This window comes from Xyrauchen texanus, chromosome 45 (genome assembly GCF_025860055.1).
Source record: "Xyrauchen texanus isolate HMW12.3.18 chromosome 45, RBS_HiC_50CHRs, whole genome shotgun sequence".
Lineage (NCBI taxonomy): Eukaryota > Metazoa > Chordata > Actinopteri > Cypriniformes > Catostomidae > Xyrauchen > Xyrauchen texanus.
Genome location: NC_068320.1, coordinates 21907931 through 21927263, shown reverse-complemented (window position 1 = coordinate 21927263; position 19333 = coordinate 21907931). Strand labels below are relative to the sequence as shown.

General features: G+C 38.2%; 1 protein-coding gene across 2 annotated transcripts in view; it reads right to left on the bottom strand.

Moving 5' to 3' along the window:
* Positions 1-19333, bottom strand: part of wnk1b (WNK lysine deficient protein kinase 1b) — a 106661-nt gene that overhangs the window by 38481 nt on the left and 48847 nt on the right. For both annotated transcript variants that reach the window (XM_052118321.1, XM_052118320.1), the window contains exons 3-5: positions 8621-8793; positions 4941-5161; positions 3177-3334 (exon numbers count right to left, since the gene is read on the bottom strand). In XM_052118321.1, coding sequence (XP_051974281.1) covers positions 3177-3334; positions 4941-5161; positions 8621-8793 — 552 coding nt within the window. The remainder of the gene's footprint in view (positions 1-3176; positions 3335-4940; positions 5162-8620; positions 8794-19333) is intronic.

The window sequence follows — 19333 nt, the reverse complement described above, 5'->3', positions numbered from 1 at the left end:
GAGCAGCCTGCTCTTTGGTATATTACTAAACAAAAAGCTTGTTTTACCCTCAAACATTATTAAGAGTTAGTCACCTCAGGGTCAACTGATCACTACTGCACTTCAGTCAGACTGAATTCTATTTAGTCTTACTGTGTTAATATAAATCAGAATGGATTTATAGCAATCTAACACCTAATCCCTATAGTGTCCACCAGAATAAGCATTGAAAAACAACACAGTGTCTAAACACAACTCCACCATGAGACAAAAAAAAGAAAGAAAACACACCCTACAATTGTCAAAACAAAAATCTCAGACAAATAAGAGTTACTTACAAGTCAAATCCTGGAACACTGTTGGCTTATGGAGTGGTCCGTTTAAACTATCTATCAAACTTCCACTGTCTCGACACTGCCTCTTTATATAAGTCTGTACCCCCAAATTCCAGTGCCAAACAAAGTTAAGGATGACGGTGCATCTAATACAATTAAGTCAGAAAGGCAAAGTATTCTAATAACAAGGTGATTTAAAAAGCTTGTAATGGATGCTCAGTGAATGGGTCTGTTAAAGCTAGGTACATACAGTTCCTCGCTCATATCAGTTAACAAATGTGGACAATTAGAAGTAATTATATATTATTTTAACTAAGCACACAGAGGAGGGCTCTAGGAACTCTGTGGGTGGACATTAAAATCGTGAACTTCATACTCTGTCCAACTCTGTAAGCAACAAAGTGTTACAAAGTAAATGCATACTAAAGAACATAATTTTTTGGTTTTATTCTTTCAATGGCACAAACTGAAACTGCTTTTAAGGCACATGTAGAACTAAAAATACTGTGATTTTGTCCAAAATAAGATACAGCTAAACTATATTTTCCTGAGAAAATGTGAGTGATGCTGCACAGTGCAAAACATGATGCTAGAGTATTTGTGGTGGTCACCCAAGCATTGCTATGCAACTACTAAGGTTTATGAAGTGATTTATAGTATCTTGCTATGCAGCTGCTAGTGTGTTTTGTGGGGTTGCTATGTGCTTACTGTCATGCTGAAAAAGCAAACACCAAAATCTATATTTTCATATCCCTAAATATGACATCCCTTTCATAGTCTATGGGATTTTTCCCCCCTCCATTTTATCATCCAGTAAGTGAAAATGTAACAAATTATTTCTCCATGCTATCAAATAGCATTAACACAACTTCACCTCAACAGTAACAGCACAACCACTGCATGTAACAGCATAGTGAAACAGTTGTTTCGCAACAAATGTGACCTTTTGTATTTTAGATAAATGGGAACAATTTAACAAACTGCAATGCTGTTCACATTGGTTTTATTTCTCAAGTGTGTTGCTTTAGATTATTTACCACAACAATAAAATGGAACATCTCCATTGTGGTGAGCTTGCCAAAACACCTGCATGGCAGTGTGGCTCCAATTCCACAGATACTTCAGTAGAACAGTCAGGCTGAAACCACTCCAAGCTTCAATAGAGAGAACAAATCTAGACCATTTTTTATTGAAAGCTCCATTTACACAGAGGCTGAAATGGAAAAAGTCCCACATCTGTCTGTTAGAGCAAACCCGGGTCCACTGAGCTAAAAATGCATTCTGATTGCGTAAAGCTTAAATTGCTTTTCTCTGAAAACGGTTTTGCCAGTGTGATTGGATTTCAGGAGATTAAAAAGCCTTCAGACAGGGTGTGCGGCAGTTTTCCTGATAGGCAGATGGAGCCTGAGAGGCAAAACCGGAGATATGCTCTGCACTTTCTTAAGCCAACAGGTTGAAATGCACAACCAATATGGCCACCTCTCCAACTTTCTCTGAAGTGCTGATGAATAGAACAGGCGCACTGTTCTGTACTGCTATTTTGACTTGACAATAGCATTTCCAAGCCAGAATTTCCCATTCTGGCTTTCTTCTTTTCACTACTAACATTCACTACAGAAAAGCTCTTAGTAAAGCAGATTGAAACTACATCCACACATCCCACATGCCACTCACTGGACAATTTTAGCACCATTCTGTAAAACACAAGTAAACTCTAGAGACTGTAGTGTGTGAAAATCCCAGGAGATCAGCAGTTACAGAAACACTCAAACCAGCCCGATTGCCTCCAACAATCATCAATCCGATTATCTAATCAGCCAATCCTGTGGTAGTAGTGCAGTACATAAAATCATGTAGATACAGGTCAGGAGCTTCAGTTAATGTTCACAACAACCATCAGAATGGGGAAAAATGTGATCTCAGTGATTTGGAGTGTGGCATGATTGTTCGTGCTGGATGGGCTGATATGAGTACTTCAGTAACTGCTGATCTCCTGTGATTTTCATGCACAACAGTCTCTAGAATTTACTCTGAATGGTGCTAAAAACAAAAAAACATCCAGTGAGTGGCTGTTCTGTGGATGGAAATGCCTTGTGATGAGAGAGGTCAACAGAGAATGCTCAGACTGGTTCAAACTGACAAAGTCTACGGTAACAGATAACCGCTCAGTACAATTTGTATCATCCCAAAAGATGAATTGCTACATGGATATTAAAATATAAACAATATTTCCATTGCATTTCCAGCAAATATAACAATATTGTGATGTATCACATTAGTGTGATATAAAATTACTCATTCTGTGCCATAAGATTTTGGTTATAACACAAATTTCTATTCTAGGACAATTATTTAAAAAACGTAGAATATTTGTTAGCTATAGTTGTATGTTGCTTGCATAATCTCATATACAGTGAGACGCCTCCAGCTGTGGGCAGATTTCAGTGTGTGGATTCTTGAATGAGCTTCTTGTATTGAATGATTTCATAAGCTTGAGGAATGTGTGGGTGTAATGACAGAAACGAGAGCTGATGAAGATAATAGCAGAAGGAGAGAGAGAGAGACAGAGAGAGCGAGAGAGACTTAAACTGCTTAGAGTGTAGATGAGAAAGAGGTTTGGAAGGTGTGAAAGAGGGATAAAGAGAGAGCAGAATGGTGTGTGTACCACGTGTAGTATTGTTAGCGGAATCTATTGTGAAGACAAAGACAGGCAGTGAACAAAAATATTTTTGTAATTAAGATAAAATTAAAAAGTATTACAACTAAACAATAACACATACATATATATAAATAATTATTATTTTTTAAATAATATAAACTAGTAACATTTTCAAAACTATAATAACCCTGGAGGGTACTCACACTGGTGACTCTGCGATAGATTTGAGCAGGGTTCTGACACTCGGAGTATGGGTACTCAGAGGTAGCCATCTCTAGCATGCACATTCCGAAGGCGTACACATCCACCGACTCATCGTACTTTTCCTCGTACATCTCAGGCGCCATGAACTCTGGGGTACCTTAAATCAAAAGAACCATTCAGAACTCTCAGTGCCTGAGATCTCTACTCACCTCAGCAGGGCCGGGGAGAAGAAGGGAGAGAAGAGGAGGAGAAATGCTCTGGTACTCCATAACAGCCCTGAGAGGAGAGAAAGAGGGGAAGCAAAAGATATGGAGAAAAAGAAAAATAATAAAACAAAAAAACAAAACAATAAAAAAGAGGAAGGGGGAAAACTGGTCTCAGTTATTTAGCAGTGAAAGAATCCAAGTTTTTCTGTGCAAGGCCTTTAGATTTTCTATTAAGATCGGTCAGACTAGTGCACAAAGCAGCCAGGCATAATCTTGCCACCGGAATTTCAAAGCAGTGACTGCAAACAGGCTTACATGTATTGATGCAGTGCAAGATACTTTAAGAGCTGACTGTGAGGAGTTTTCAAAACCTTGTTTATCTTTACAACACATTAAATGCAAAATAGACAGCGGTGGGCGGCTAGCTATGGAACTTGATCTATGTCAACAGCACAGTTATGGAAAACACATGACCAACTCACCTTTCTACAAGCCTGTAATGAGAGAAGGTTAAGCAGGTTACAACACAGAGCAAGCCCATAGCTAGTGAGCAGACTCGTGTTGTGCACTAGCTTGTGTAAAAAGGCCTTGCGCAGAAAAACAAGCTAAAATATAGATTCTTATATGAAATATTTTCTTTTTGGGGTAGGTTGCTTGTTGACTTACCACTTACTCGAGAGCCATTTTTTAGCATACTTACTGTCTGAAATGCAGGACATTAAATAATCCATACAGTGGTGTGAGACCAGCTGAGATTATAGCCCTACAGTTTAAGGGAAACAATTCTCAAAAACCGAGAAAAATAAAATAAAATAAAATGGAAATTCAAATTTGGAGGAAACAGAGAAAAGGGATCGAGAAAATGTTTTTAGCACAATATCTAAACCATCTGAAAAGGGGGACAAAAAATAAATCTGATGAGGTTATCAGCAATACCTTTGAAAAATGTTAGACATTACTGACAACAAGAGAATCTTTAGGCTTTTAATAAATATAGACCACAGGTCCCAAGCAAAAGTTTAATTCAGTTAATGTTGCATGCAAAAACTCCTCCTGTAGCTGACACACTAACAAAACATTATCCAGTGTATGGCTTCAATGTTATTCTTGAAGCCCTAAAATACACTTAGGTTTATGGAAACTTGAAAGTGTTTTCACCTGTTTCATTTATGTGCCAATTAGTTGTTTGCTGTTCTGATTACTGGTTTCAGGTGGGAAACAGCAGGATCTAAATGTGTTCCCCAAGTTTATAAGAAGTTCTCTTCAGGTTTTCCCCCATCTCCACCCCAAATTAAATCGGAGCCCTTGGCTGCCTGGAAAACTGTGGTCAAAAGTGAACCGTGTAGCTCACACTTGGAGCTAGAGCATGCCTTAAATATCTGAGCATAACTGATTGTACAGTACATTTCCAAAGCCCCACCTCCCCAATTTCACCTGTGAATGCATCATCGAAAAGACAAACAGTGGCAAACGAAACATGTTTTTGATTACATCCACTATGGTGAACTGACTTGGGATGTGGGGAAAGAAAAACAAAAAGAGAGTGTTTGGTCATACCTATGACACTCTTCGCGAATGAGGAGCGTTTGAGTGTGGCCAAGCCCAGATCACCAATCTTAACCGAGCCGGTGGGACCAGTGATAAAGATGTTGTCACATTTAAGGTCCCGGTGGATGATGGGAGGGGCCCTGGTGTGCAAAAAGTGCAGGCCTTTCAGGATCTGCCGGCACCAACTCCGCAACACCTTTATCTTCATCACTTTGAAGCGCTTCAGATACCTGAGAACGAAGATATTGGTAAAGATTAATCAAGTAATTATTGCAACTTTGCGCAACTTTGCTACTCAATTAATTAACTGTGACAGTTTGTTCAAGGCCAAGTCAGAGTTACAACAAACAACAGTTGTAACAATGGGAGAGGAAACGTGTCTATGGTTCAGTTTGGAGAGCGAATGGTCTATGGTTTGATTGAAACCAGAGAGCGAATATACAAGACCAAAAACAATACAATGAGGTGTCAGTTCAGTCCATATCAGGATCAGTGAGAATTAAATGATTACATGATGATGTCTCTGAGGCAGTCACCACCCATTTGGTTTTGTTAAGCAATTTCTGTTAAAGAGAGTTGACCTCTCTTCTAACAGATTAAAGAAGCTCTGGGTAAGTGAGAGGACAACAGCATGTAATGAGGGCGGTATACCCCAGCACTTTCATTATATTATATATCTTTTGGAGCAAAGCCATAGCCAGGCTTTAGCTGTGTAATCTTCATTACAACAATCTGCTCTGTTGAGGCACCAAGACGGGGGTAGCTGGGTACCCATTATACCATAATGCCCTAGGCAAGATGGAAGATGGGCACAAGACCACATGGGAAACAAACACATGAACGCATTCAGTATTGAGTTCATGGCAAAGCAGCAAAATGTACTCATTTGTTATGGGATGTGCATTCTATTTTAGTCCGGTGGACTTGGTCAGCTCCTTTCAGCAACCTAACCTGCTTTTCCTAAAGAGAATCAGATATGACAGTGCTAGCCTGGAGAAACATCGGTTTACAGAGAGGGTCACCATCCAGACGACCGAAGATTTGACTGGCATGCACTTAGAAATCAAATTCAAGGAGTGCCCTATATAAAAAAATAAAAAAAACACACCTTCTCTTCTCATAACAGATGACAAAAGTGGTTGATTAATATTGCTCATGGGGCACATGGTGAGTTGTCCAAGAAAAACATCCGTAGATTGGGTTGAAATATAACTGGTTTTGCAGACGATTGGCAGAGCCCAGCATTGCAAGAGAGATATGGTTATTCGAGCATTTGTGTAAACAGATTAGCTGTAAAGTTTGCTTTGTAAGGTGGTGGTAGGGCGGCTTTGATCGAGTGTGGCAGCTGATTGACAGGTGCGAACTGTGCCAAGGGTAAGTCCCCGGGCGATACACGAGAGAGTAACTAAGTCTCATCATTCAACTCACCCCAGGGCTCCAAGAGCACCCTTAACAGGGTGTTACGTAATGCCCGTAATTTAAAATAGTCTGTCCTCAACCTCAAATGGAGGCTTCTAGTGCAAACAAAATGCGGAAGCAAATACAAAATAAACGACAGCAAAGCTAATTTTCTGTTGAATGATTGAATTAATGTTACATTTATATAGTGCTTTTCTGACACTACACTAAATGCGTTTTACACAGTGAACAGGGGACTCTCCTCAACAACCACCAGTGTGCAGCATCCACCTGGATAATGCAACGGTCACCATAGTGTGCCATACGCTCACCACACACCAGTTATTAGTGGAGAGAGTAGAATTATAGAGCCAATTAATGGATACAAATTATTTGGAGGCCATGATAAGAGCCAATGGGAGGAATTTCGCCAGGACACCAGGGTTACACCCTTACTATTTTTGAAGTGTTCTGGGGATTTTTAATGACCACAGTCAGGACCTTGGTTTAACGTCTCATCCGAAGGACGGTGCCTTTTTACAGTATAGTGTCCCCATTGCTATACTGTGGCATTAGGACCTACACAGACTGCAGGGTGAGCACCCCCTGCTGGCCTCCCTAATACCTCTTCAAGCAGCAACCTTAGTTTTACCCAGGAGGTCTCCTAGTCAGGTACTGACTAGGCTTAATCCTGCTTAGCTTCAGTGGGCAACAGGTCTTGAGCTACAGGGTGATATGACTGCTGGTACTGTTGGATAACTAGTGCATAAGCATATTTGAAAACACCTGCAACAATTTTTCACAATATTGATTGTTTATTAATGCACAGTAATGAAACAATAATTAGTCTAGGCATGGTCTTGCTGTGTCTCTGGGATGGAATGGAATTTCTACCTGACACCTTAAACACGTTTATCTTTGTGGAGGACCATTCATGCAGAACGCCATACATTGCTTGCATGCCAGGCGCCAATACACACAAAGCAAGTCTAACAAAGCCACTGTTTCTTATTCTTCCTTTTCTAGCTCATGAAATTGCAGTTTCTCCTGGTTTCTGTTTTGTCTTCCCGTTTCAGTAATTGTTTGACATGAATAAATTGTAATACATTAGAACTCACACCTCCACAGGAGGGGGCTGCTGGTCCAGTGTGTGTTCCCACTGTAGTTCCAGCATTTGGTCAGTGAGCAGGGCTCATTCTGCATGCCACATATAGAGGTGACATGCCACTCTTCCCCTGCGATCGCTCTAGTAACAGTTCTAACTCAATCGCTCTATTAGGATTGTGTGTTTTGTAACTGATAAATCACGGCCACTGTGGATGGTCTGCTGTTGGGTTGATGGACATGGGTATTATGAAAAGTATGTTTGAAAGCGAGATCTGCTGTTGCATTTAAATCTTGTACTACAATACAATTTTCACAACTGTGGACGATGTGAACTGAAAAAAATGACATGAAAGGAAAAAAAGAAAAATATTGGGTAATATTTTAAGTGTACTTGTTACAAATACTGTGTGCGTACAATGTTGCCATTATTATTGTAATAATGATGAAGGTTTCTCAAACCTTTTGTAGAATGAATTGTCATTTATTTGAAATTCTCTAAGAAGGATTTTTTTTAAAATAATAATTTCCTAGAGATTGCAATGAAATAGTTTAGAACAGAGCATAACTGGGGGCCTGGGTAGCTCAGGAAGTAAAGACACTGACTACCACACCAGGAGTCGCAAGTTCAGGGCGTGCTGAGTGACTCCAGTCAGGCTTCCTATGCAACCAAATGGCTCGGTTGCTAGGGTGGGTAGAGTCACGTTGGGTTAACTTCCTCGTGGTCGCTAATGTAGTTCTCGCTCTCGGTGGGGTGCGTGGTGAGTTGTGCTTGGATGCCGCGGAGAATTGCCTGAGCCTCCACACACACTAGGTCTCTCCGGTAAGGAACTCAACAAGCCATGTGATATGATGCGCGGATTGACTGTTTCAGACGGGGAGGCAACTAAGATTTGTCCTCCGCCACCCGGATTGAGGCGAGTCACTACGCCACCATGAGGACTTGGGAATTAGGAATGCCAAATAGGGGAGAAAATAAAAATCAAAAACAGAAAACAATAGAACAGAGAATAACTAAAAAAACAAAAATAGAAATGTGTAGTATTATAATTATAAGTAGTTAATTTTTATTGCACCATTCTTAAATGTGTAAATGAACAGCATCATGTAATGCATGACCAAATCTCATAACAATTGTTACTGGGCTTCCAATAATATGATGACTGGAGTAAATGTTCTCTACTCACGTTTTTAGGGTACCCGACGTCATGAGTTCGGTCACCAACACAATGCACTTGCGTCCTTTGGAAGGCGACTCCCACGAGTCATAGAAACGCACAATGTTTGGATGCTGCAGCCCTTTCAACATGCCTGCCTCCTCTTTAAACCGCTGCCGCTCTGATTTCGACAACTTCCGATCCTGCAAGGACAAAAACAGAATAAGACTTTGTCACTTACGTCATACAAATGAGCGGAATATTATGGGATCCATACTTCACAGCAATTTATTGGATTTTAATAGGTTAAGGATGGATTACATATAGAATTTAGTGTTGGATTAGTATTACAGATGTGCTTTAAATTGGGTCTAATGGCTTTATGTTAAACAGAGTGGCTCATGGGGCAAGTGGAGGTAATTTCCACTTTAAATAATGTTATGCGATGGCAGATTCCAGCTAGACCTCCCAAAAATGTCCCCATAGACAAAGCATAAAGCACAGGAGGGGATGACACTCATCAACTTTAAAAGACATAGAGAGGTCCCCTTATCCTACTCTTTATCACAGTAAAGACCATACACACACATTTACAATGCACCTATAAGATTATAAAAAAGCAAAACCTTGGTGCAACTGCAGTCATGGAAAATGACACTACATCATCTCCCCCAACTGTCTAAACCACTCCCCCCAAAAAACTATATATTCTATCCAGGGAGCTTGACCCGTCCAATCAAAAATGTCTAAGGACAGCAGGAGTTTTTGGGTTGAACGGTATCCAGTGTTATGCGAGTCATTGCGTTTACGTCATGTCATGTTTTTGTTCCGGTCAGGCGAGTCCTTATCAGCAGTTTAAACAGTGTGCACAAGCCTGATCGTTAATCACTATTATGATTGCTCTGGCAACCGGCAGTTACAGTATAAATTAGTCTGGCACTTTTTGGAAAGATTAAAAAAAGGGTTACTTTTCTGTGGCCTTTTTTATGGCCCTGGTAGCCTAAATCATATGCATTGTGATTGAGAATTCCATTGTGAAAGACTGTACTGCCTGTATCCCTAGTGGCAAAATGCAACATTAATGTTATAAAAGCTAAAGCATAGTTCTGTGCATGTAAATGCCTATTGATTCTCTAGCTAAATGCAGCCAGTCTATTGGGTATCAGTTTCAGTGTCTGGTCATTGATGTGCTGCTTTTCTAGAATGCTGACAGCTACATTCTATCGCCACATTAATGCAGACACAGTCATTCATTTCCCAAACGCACTAACAACTGTACTAGCAGCAGGCATCTGCAAGCCATTAAGTACTACTAATCCCAAAGGATAGTAGAGAGAGAAAGAGAGAGGCAAAGGGGATTCAGCCTTAGAATGGGGAAAGAGAGTGTAAACACAGCACAATGGAAATAGAAAGGAACCGTGAAAGTGAGGCAAATCAGTGAGAAAAAAAGCTGTCAGGTTAAAAGGAGAAAGTAAAAGCAAGGGCATTCAGAATTAAAGGAATATTCCATATTTTATGCAATTTAAACTTAATTGACCGCATTTATGGCAGTATGTTGAAAGAGCAAAAACCTGGGTTAGTACGTAATGAACATGGATTACTTTTGCACAAGATGTAAAAATAGCAGCAAGTGGTCTTTGTTTGGTTAAATGAAAATATTAAGCCAGAAATGTACTTCCAAATGCAAACACAAAAGCTTGCCAATGCATTGCAAATGTGCCGTTTTGAAAATACATACCATGTGCTTTGGCGATAATAATCCTCCAATTTGAAGTCATCTACAAATGACTACAAATGCATGCTTTGTTTTTTCGCATGTTACTTTGTGCAAAGTCGAGCGTTCTAGCCTTTCAAAGTATACTATTTTGACCACAAGCCTGTACGGATGCATTTGGACACCAAGACTGCTTTGTGATACTCTTTAGTACACATATGTCTAGAAACACTTTGCTGCCATCAGACAGTCCATGCATACTGTGCTGAAACAGACCAGTATGCAGAAAAAAGTATACTTTCAGCTTATATTAAGCTTTAAACATGTTGAAATTTTAACTTGCTCCTAGGGCTGTCAATTTAACGCGTTAATTTAGTGCGATTAATTTGATAAAAAAATTACGCAATTAAATCACCCCCGGACTGTAATAAGGAAGATTCCTTCCTGAAAAATTTAAGCTTGTAGTACCACCTGTTTACTCAAGAGGGCAGTAAGTGAAACTTCAGCTGTATGGGCAACACACAGTTTATAAAGTGAAGAAATCAACCCATCAGCAGACAGAACAACACAAACATGCATTACATTCTTGCATTCAAAACACTTGAGCGCAAATCTGAACTAAGTGATCTCAAAATGTGTTCTAAGTATTAAACTATATTTAAATTGACACAGTGACCTAAACATTTTGTTTATGATATGACGCACCCGAGACGCTACAAAAGCATGTCTGATGCATGTGTACATTGACAGGACCTTAAACAAGCCCTCATAATAAATCTCCAACTGATTGACAAATTCACTTGAGAAATGGATTGCTGTGAACTGTATGCCAATGATTGGCTTATGTTCAATAATATGGTAGTAAACAATAAAAATAAAAAAATTGTATTCTAAAGCCGCTTTTTGTATTTTATTATGAATGATGAACTCTTCTGCCACAGGAATGTAACTAATTTTAATTATCTGCATATTGTTTTATTTTATTTATATATATATATATATATATATATATATATATATATATATATATATATATATATATATATATATATTTATTATATAATTTTAAATGTTTAAATATAACTATGTATCATTATTTCATCATTATATATTGAATTATTTTTGTATGAGGGGCTTTCTCAGTAAATATTTTTAAATGCGATTAAATCACGAATAATTAATCGGGACACCATGTAATTAATTAGATTCAAGACTCTTAAAAAGTTGTTCCACCAAGATAGTAGTAATAATGCCCCATGAGACCATGCTGAGAATGAACTGCATTATGAATTTTGTTCCGAAACATTTCGGAATACAATGATGTGTTAAATCAAGCTTCTGTAGCTAGAAGCATTACCATTAACATATTTGTGTAAAATGTTGTGGGCCTAAAAACCATGTTCTTAAGACCACACAACACTAAGTTAAGCAGAATGAGACTGTGATAGGGGTCTGCTCTCTGGAAAAAAGAGGTCATCTTATCTCTCATCTTATTGAGTCTGTAGAAAATCTAATCAATGTCTGATATGTCAAGACAAAGGAAGAGGTCTTCTGCTGCATGCAGGGGGTTGGAGCTTTGCTAGCCTCTATTCTGGTCTGGTGGGAAAGAAAACAGAAATTGATTGCTACTTTAATTGAGTTTTTTTGCTCACTTTCATGGTTCTATATAAAGATAAGACACAGGAAGGATAAACAAGTGTGTGGGTGAGTAAGAGAGAGATAGAGAGAGAGAGAGTAAAAGGAAGTGAAGTGTTTAACTTTGGCACCTCATGCACACTTGTCTTGGCAAACCACATGCTTTAATTTTAGCACCCAAACCCTCTGAAAATAAAAACAGGTGCTTATGCTCCTCTCAATCATGTGATAAATATAATGATGGGTTGGTTACAAGAGTAAACGCAGATTACATATAGACAACATAGATTAAGCTATATAAATTAATGTAGGCAACTACATAGAATTTACATATATCTATTCCCATTCCCAAAACCAATATTCCCATTTTTTATTATTTCTGCATTACAGAGAGATACATTTTCAGTTCAAAAGATAGGAATCACTATACATTTTTATTCTTTAAAAAATTAAGCTACTTGGGCTTTTTTTCTACCAAATTTGCATTAAATTGATCAGATATTACAGCAAAAACATACATAATGTTACATAAGTCTTTCTATTTCAAATAAATGTGACAATTGTTTTTGAAACTAGAGACTCTGATTTACTTGTCTCTTGTTGTTGTAGATCTGGGCTGTCTAATTCACACTCTGTTCTGGTTAAATCTAGTTTAATTTAAGCCATTTTGAAAATTGAAGTATATTCAATACTTTAGCAACTTTTTTGATGTCCACACTTGATGAACAAGCACAACTGTTTGCTGTGCTAAGAAAATAAGATAGGTCACTTTATTACCAAATTAGCACATTAGAGTGATTCCTTAAGGATGAGATATTAGGGTTTTTTTAATAGGCTGATTGCAGCCTATTAAAAAAAAAAACTGCTCAAAATGGGGCTTTTTTATTACATGAATATTTTTGCATTGTAGTAAAAATCAATCATATAAATGACTACTGAGCTTTAAATTCTTTTTAAAAACCTCAAATCCCCCTCCCCACTATTCACTAACTTGCAGGCAAACACATCAGCTTTTATCTCCAGCTCTGCTTAGCCAGTATGTATCTACTTAACCTTATGCAAAGACACAGTTCAGAGAACAATCAGCTGTTTACCCATGTCTGTCGCACTCACACAAAAACTAGGTCTACACCTCTGATCTGGCATGAGATAAACACGCCTGCGGTGCCCCCCGGTCTGTAAACAACTCAGAAAATAATGCAGTAACCAGATACAGCAGTGAGCCTTTCTAGAAAACTAGCTCCTGCTCTTTTCTGAGAAAATAAACCTCATACTAATACAACAAGGATAATGGATACTATTCCAACTCTAAAGTACTGAAATCAAATTAACACAGAGCTACTTCTCAAACGCTGAGCCATTTTACCAGAAGTGCTATTTCCACAGAGGCTTGGTACTAAAGAGTACAGGGACAGATAATGTTTAGACCCCCTAGCGCCATCTTGCAAGTAAATGGCTTTTGTTTCCACAGTGTCAATTCATGTGGGATGCTACAGTGTCATCTGATAGGATTCAGAATTTGTGTGGGTAGGGTGCACACATAATAAAAGACAGCCACATATGCCAAAGCCCCTAGATGTACAGGGAATTGGAATAAAGCAGCGACCATGTCACTGAACTGGACAAAATGAACAATAAAAACAACTGTCATTTCGATCACTGGATCAAATCTGCAGAGCAGGCTGAGACAGAGGCAACTGTGAGCCACCTCCTTATAACAGCACACTTGAATAACCACAGAGATTTGCATTTGTAAAAAGGCATATCAAATGGATTGGTATGTCTCATGCTAGGGAGCTGCACATCATTATCATAGGCAATGCCAGTGGGGAATGGAACAAATGGCAGATCAAAGCTCTAGGAGATAAGAACTGGATTTAGCAAGCATGCACTCGCACCTCAACAGTTAGGGGATAAAAACTAGAGGCTACCTGAACTCTGGGATGGTTAATGTGCTACTGGTCAGGCAATCCTTAGGTCCACTATATGACAGACTTTAAAGGATCAGTGTGTCTTTGCAAGAAACATTGTGTCTCTGACACATCCTACTGTTCTAATATTTTTGGTACGTGTCTCTGACACATAACATTGTTCTAATATTTTTGGTATGTTTCAGTATTCCGAGGAAGCACTTGGAATCTACCTAAAAGAAAGGTTACCTGTCAAGTGTTCAGGCAGATGTGTCGAACTTTGCAACATTCAACTTGCTGGTTCACAACAGAGGCAGAGTAATATTTGAATTTCTAAATTGGCATGATCAAGTGATAGAACAATATATCAGTTGATATTTGGTCATTTGAGATTATGGGCATTGACCATTCCTTTGTGTCATTTTCAAAATCAACTTACAGACTTATTAACAGGTAATAATGGAAGGTTAATGGATAATACAATGGAAAGATTTTTTATATATTTTTTTATTTTATTTTAATACATCATACTCATTAATGTACATATTATTTGCAATAATTACATTTTATTATGTGTACATGAAACTGTAGTTTCTGCTTTTGATATAGCTACACTGAGCTAGTCAAGGAGCGTGTTACAGGAACTCAGAAACACTTTAGATTAGTGTTTCACATCCATGTCAGATACATTTGCAGCTCATGACTCACACAGAGCTCCATAAAGCAAATTTTCAATGCCATAAGATGGAGATGTGCCAAACTAGGGCTGCGCGGTATACCGATACTAACGAAATATCCCATTACCAACCAATTTTAAACAGTATGATATAATTTTGTTGTTAATTTCGGTACCATATTAAAGTATGCTGACATTAACAAAATGTGAGAGTTTTGAGATGAAATTAAAGACAATTTGATAAATAATAATTAAAGTGTGATCATTAAACAGCAGAAGTATGTCATTTAATGAATAATATACAGTCACATGTGCTGCATGCCACAGTATGAATAAGATGCCATGTCATCTCCTTCACACACACGCAACACACACAGGCATGTACACAAACACAACAGACATTACAAATGCTTGATTTTCATGCAGTGTATCCAATGGAATCCATCAGCAGAGCCACAGACCACTGTGTTGAGTGTATAAATGGCTGTAAACTCTTAAATGAACTCTTTCTCCATTGCAGCTCGGAGATTTCAGCTCGTGAGTGGCAGGAAGCTTGATATACACACTCTTCAAAAACAGGAAGAACTTCAAAGCCCCACTAAATTAGGGATGCACCGATCCGATACCTGAACTTGCCAACAAACAGACACATACAGGACTTCCTGGAGAGTTCAAAATGTCAAAATAAAGCATGAGGGTTTAAAAGTTAAAGGTGCACGATTGAGTGCACCTTTAGAAAAAGTGGTATCCCTAACTGAAATGAGTGCTCTATTCAACTGATTGCGTGGAATTGAAGACATTACGACAGAAAAATATTATTTTATACTACTGTATAAAAGTGTAATATTCAAAGCAGTTGCAATAATACTCATTAGTAACAAAAAATATAATATTAAATGGTAATATTATTTGTTTTATTATCTGTAAACAATGTCACATAAGCAAGTGTACTGAATATCAGCATGTTGTGATTCAGCCAGGGCAGCATTTTGCCACAGGTAATCAGATTGTTTTCATTTAATGTTTTAATTAATACTGTTAAGCTCTGTTGTGCATCTTTTTTTTTTTTTTACCAAAAATAATATATACACTGGTGGCCAAAATGGAAATAAATTGGTACTTCTATTCATCAAAGTGGTATTCAACTGATCACAATGTAGTCAGGACATTAACATCATGAAAATTTTCAATTTGAAAATAAATAAATAAAATTCAGAACCTCTTAAACTACTTCAAAGAGTTCATCAAAATATCCACCATGTGCAGCAATGACAGCTTTGCAGAACCTTGACATTCTAGCTGTCAGTTTGTCCAGATAATCAGGTGACATTTCACCCCACACTTCCTGTAGCACTTGCCGTAGATGTGGCTGTCTTGTCGGGCACTTCCCACGCAGCTTACAGTCTAACTGATCCCACAAAAGCTCAATGGAGTTAAGATCCATAACACTATTTTCCAATTATCTGTTGTCCAATGTCTGTTTCTTTGCCCACTCTAACCTTTTCTTTTTGTTTTTCGGTTTCAAAAGTGTCTTTTTCTTTGCAATTCTTCCCATAAGGCCTGAACCCCTGAGTCTTCTCTTTACTGTTGTACATGAAACTGGTGTTGAGTGGGTAGAATTCAATGAAGCTGTCAGCTGAGGACATGTGAGACGTCTATTTCTCAAACTAGAACTGTGTATGGGCCTTCAACATCTCGTCAAAACAATGATTGACTGACTAGTTTCTAGAGAAAGCGGTTTTTGCCATTTTTGACCTAATATTGACCTTAAAAGATGCATATTGTGGCAACTCAAAAACAAACATAAAAAAATGTTAAACTTAATTTAATGAACTAAATAGCTATCAACTGTGTTTGATATAATGGCAAGTGACTTTCTAGAACCAAACTAGCAATTTAGCATGATTACTCAAGTATAAGGCGTTGGGAGTGATGGCTGCTGGAAATGGGGTCTGTCAAGATTGGATCAAAAATTGCTTTTTTCAAATAGTGATGGTGCTGTTTTTCCATATCAGTATTGTCCTGACTGCTTTGTGATCAGTTGAATGCCACTTTGGTGAATTAAAGTACCAATTTCCTTCCGAAACAGCAAAATATGTACATTATTCCAAACTTTTGGCCGCCAGTGTGTGTGTGCGCGCGTGTGTGTATATTATATTATATATATATATAAATAAATATATAAATATAAAATAATTATATTTTCATTTGATTAAAGCTGTACAGTATGTATTTGATTAAACAACATGATCATAACATTTCATTAAAACATTTAACATGGAAAACAGAAAAGGCAAAGGTTCTTTTAGACAAGTCATTTTCTGTGTAATTTCATAAAAAAATTTGTTTGAGTTAGTATCGATACAGAGGTACCAGGGCTAGTATCGTACCGAAGCCAAAATGTTGGTATCTGAGCAACCCTAGTGCAGACAACTGCTGAACAACCAGTGTCTGCCAGGCTACAGATCTAATGATTTGCATCAAGCCATGAATGCATCTTATGATACAGTGATCTATACTAAAGAGAAACTTCCCAAACAGTTTACAAAACTGCTTCTTGTTGCAGATCATCTATTCATTCGTTTTATCCTATAGAACAGTCGATCCTTGTTCAGATAACGCTAACACCACGTGGAGTGAAGATCACATCCTCTGTTATGCCTGCACTGTAAAATGTCACATCGGTCCAATCCTGTTCCAAGAAAGATAAAAAATTGTCTCAGAGCCCTGGTTTCTAGGAACACAAATCCAGGACACTACGTTTCCACAAAAATGGAACCCAATAGGCAGAACCTTGTTTTGGGTCTCTTGTATTGCAGTTGAGCCAATTGTACTGCAAAGACAGCAAGAAGATGGTTATTGTGATCATCAAATTCCCCAAAAATACTCTACACAAGTTTGTAAACGATTCCAGTTTTGCAATTTTAAGCCTTGTTGCATACTTAAATGTGTCATAATGCAATTCTGAATGCAAAGAATGTGCACCAGCATTACCATACACATCTACAGTCAGTTCTCTTTCAGGTAAACTAATGTCATTGCAACAGTTGAAGAGAATATTACTGAGCAAGCTAGTTTATGTCACCTCAATTGTATTTATATGTAGCTACCTGGCTTTGTAGGTAACTTTTTAACCTAACTGGTCGGAGGTTTGTTTCCACAACAGTAAAGGTTAATTCACATTTTCCTTTGCACTGTGAAATTCCGGGGGAAAAATATCATCATCTTAATGGGAATCCACTGATCAGGAATGATTCTGGCTCTAGTCTAACAGTCATTGAGAAGTTAAGCATCATTATACACTGTAGTAGTTGCTGTACTTTCTGAAGTGATTGTGAAGCTGTATTAACAGGCATGCAGAGCACTTAGTTGGATATAATGGAAAGACAAGATTCTGGCCTCCAGGGGGACCCTCATTACCTACAATCTTTACAGGATTCATATTTCACCAAAATGGGTGCCAGTCAAACTCTGATCCTAAAAAAAAACATTTAACAACCCTCACATGTTTTACTGCAGTATATAAAATACTCAACACTTTTCACAAATTAAGCAAGAGAAATTATAGCAAAACATACTCTGGACCTCAAAGAGGTAAAATGTTCGGGCCCGTTAATTGTGCGTGGAGAGAGCGATGGAATAATCAGCTTAACCGCTGTTATGTTCTGATAACATAAGAGTTGCCCGTCTTATGGACGGACTGCATCACATGACTGCCTGAAAGCTTGTGTTCCATTTTCCAGCAGCACTTAGTAATGGCCATGACATGAGTTTAATACATCATAACAAATATGAACCACATCCTCTAAGCAGAAATGAATCGCCTTTGTTTCATATGATGCTTGATACAGTGGAAAGACGGCACTCGCTCAACTTGGAGCCTTCTGGGTGTTTTCGAGAGCCAAAAGGATGGCTGATCATGGGTTTAAAAATCCCTATTACATAGACTTACCCGGCGACTCATCTTACAACTGCTGAACTCTCGCTGTTGCAAACCATTGTAAACATCATAAGACTTTCATTTGACATCTGAATACTTGGAATCTAAATCAGTGCACTCATTTTGGCCCTCAGGTTCAAAGACGTATAACAAATCTATAAAGCAGAACTTCATTTTAGGAAATGAACCAATAATAGAACAAAGTGTCAGAGCTGATGGCAATAATCAAAAATTGAGTATTGTTTTGTGTTGCAAATTTTAAATCAAGTTCTTTTTACCTTCTTACAAAGAAAAAGAGTTGCTTAGCTGGTAAGATCTTGACGACATGTTTACAAGATTAAAATGTTTACTGGATCTCTCTCATTCCGGTCATATGATGTCCGGGTCATCAGTTCAATTTTCCTAACCGGTGCAGCTAATGCCTTTTCATTTACCAAATACCAGACTTCCCTGCCATTCAATTTGAAATATTCCTTTACTCAATTTAATGCTCAAAAAGGGCAGAATATAGTCACTTTAAGCAAACCATCCAACTGAAAGGGTAACAGGAGTGAAAACTTAAAGACAGGCTTTTCTTCAGTCAGGACTGGAGTGAGAGAGGCTTGTGCTCAGCAGTGATTGCTTTGCCCTGCAAGCAGTGTTGCTGATAACCTCCTATGGCGAGATTCAGTGCCAATCATGAACTTGAGTCATCACGCTGCAGAGGGCTTGAGTTTTTTTTTTTTTTTAAAGAGATGAGCAATGAAAGAGGAAATGAAAGGGAAAAGTGCAGCAGTTGAGCATCTGCTTTGCATAAAGGTGAAGAGTTAACCCCAAAAGCTTACTGCAAAACCAAGACAGCTTCATCTAGATTTAAAGCAGGCAGATA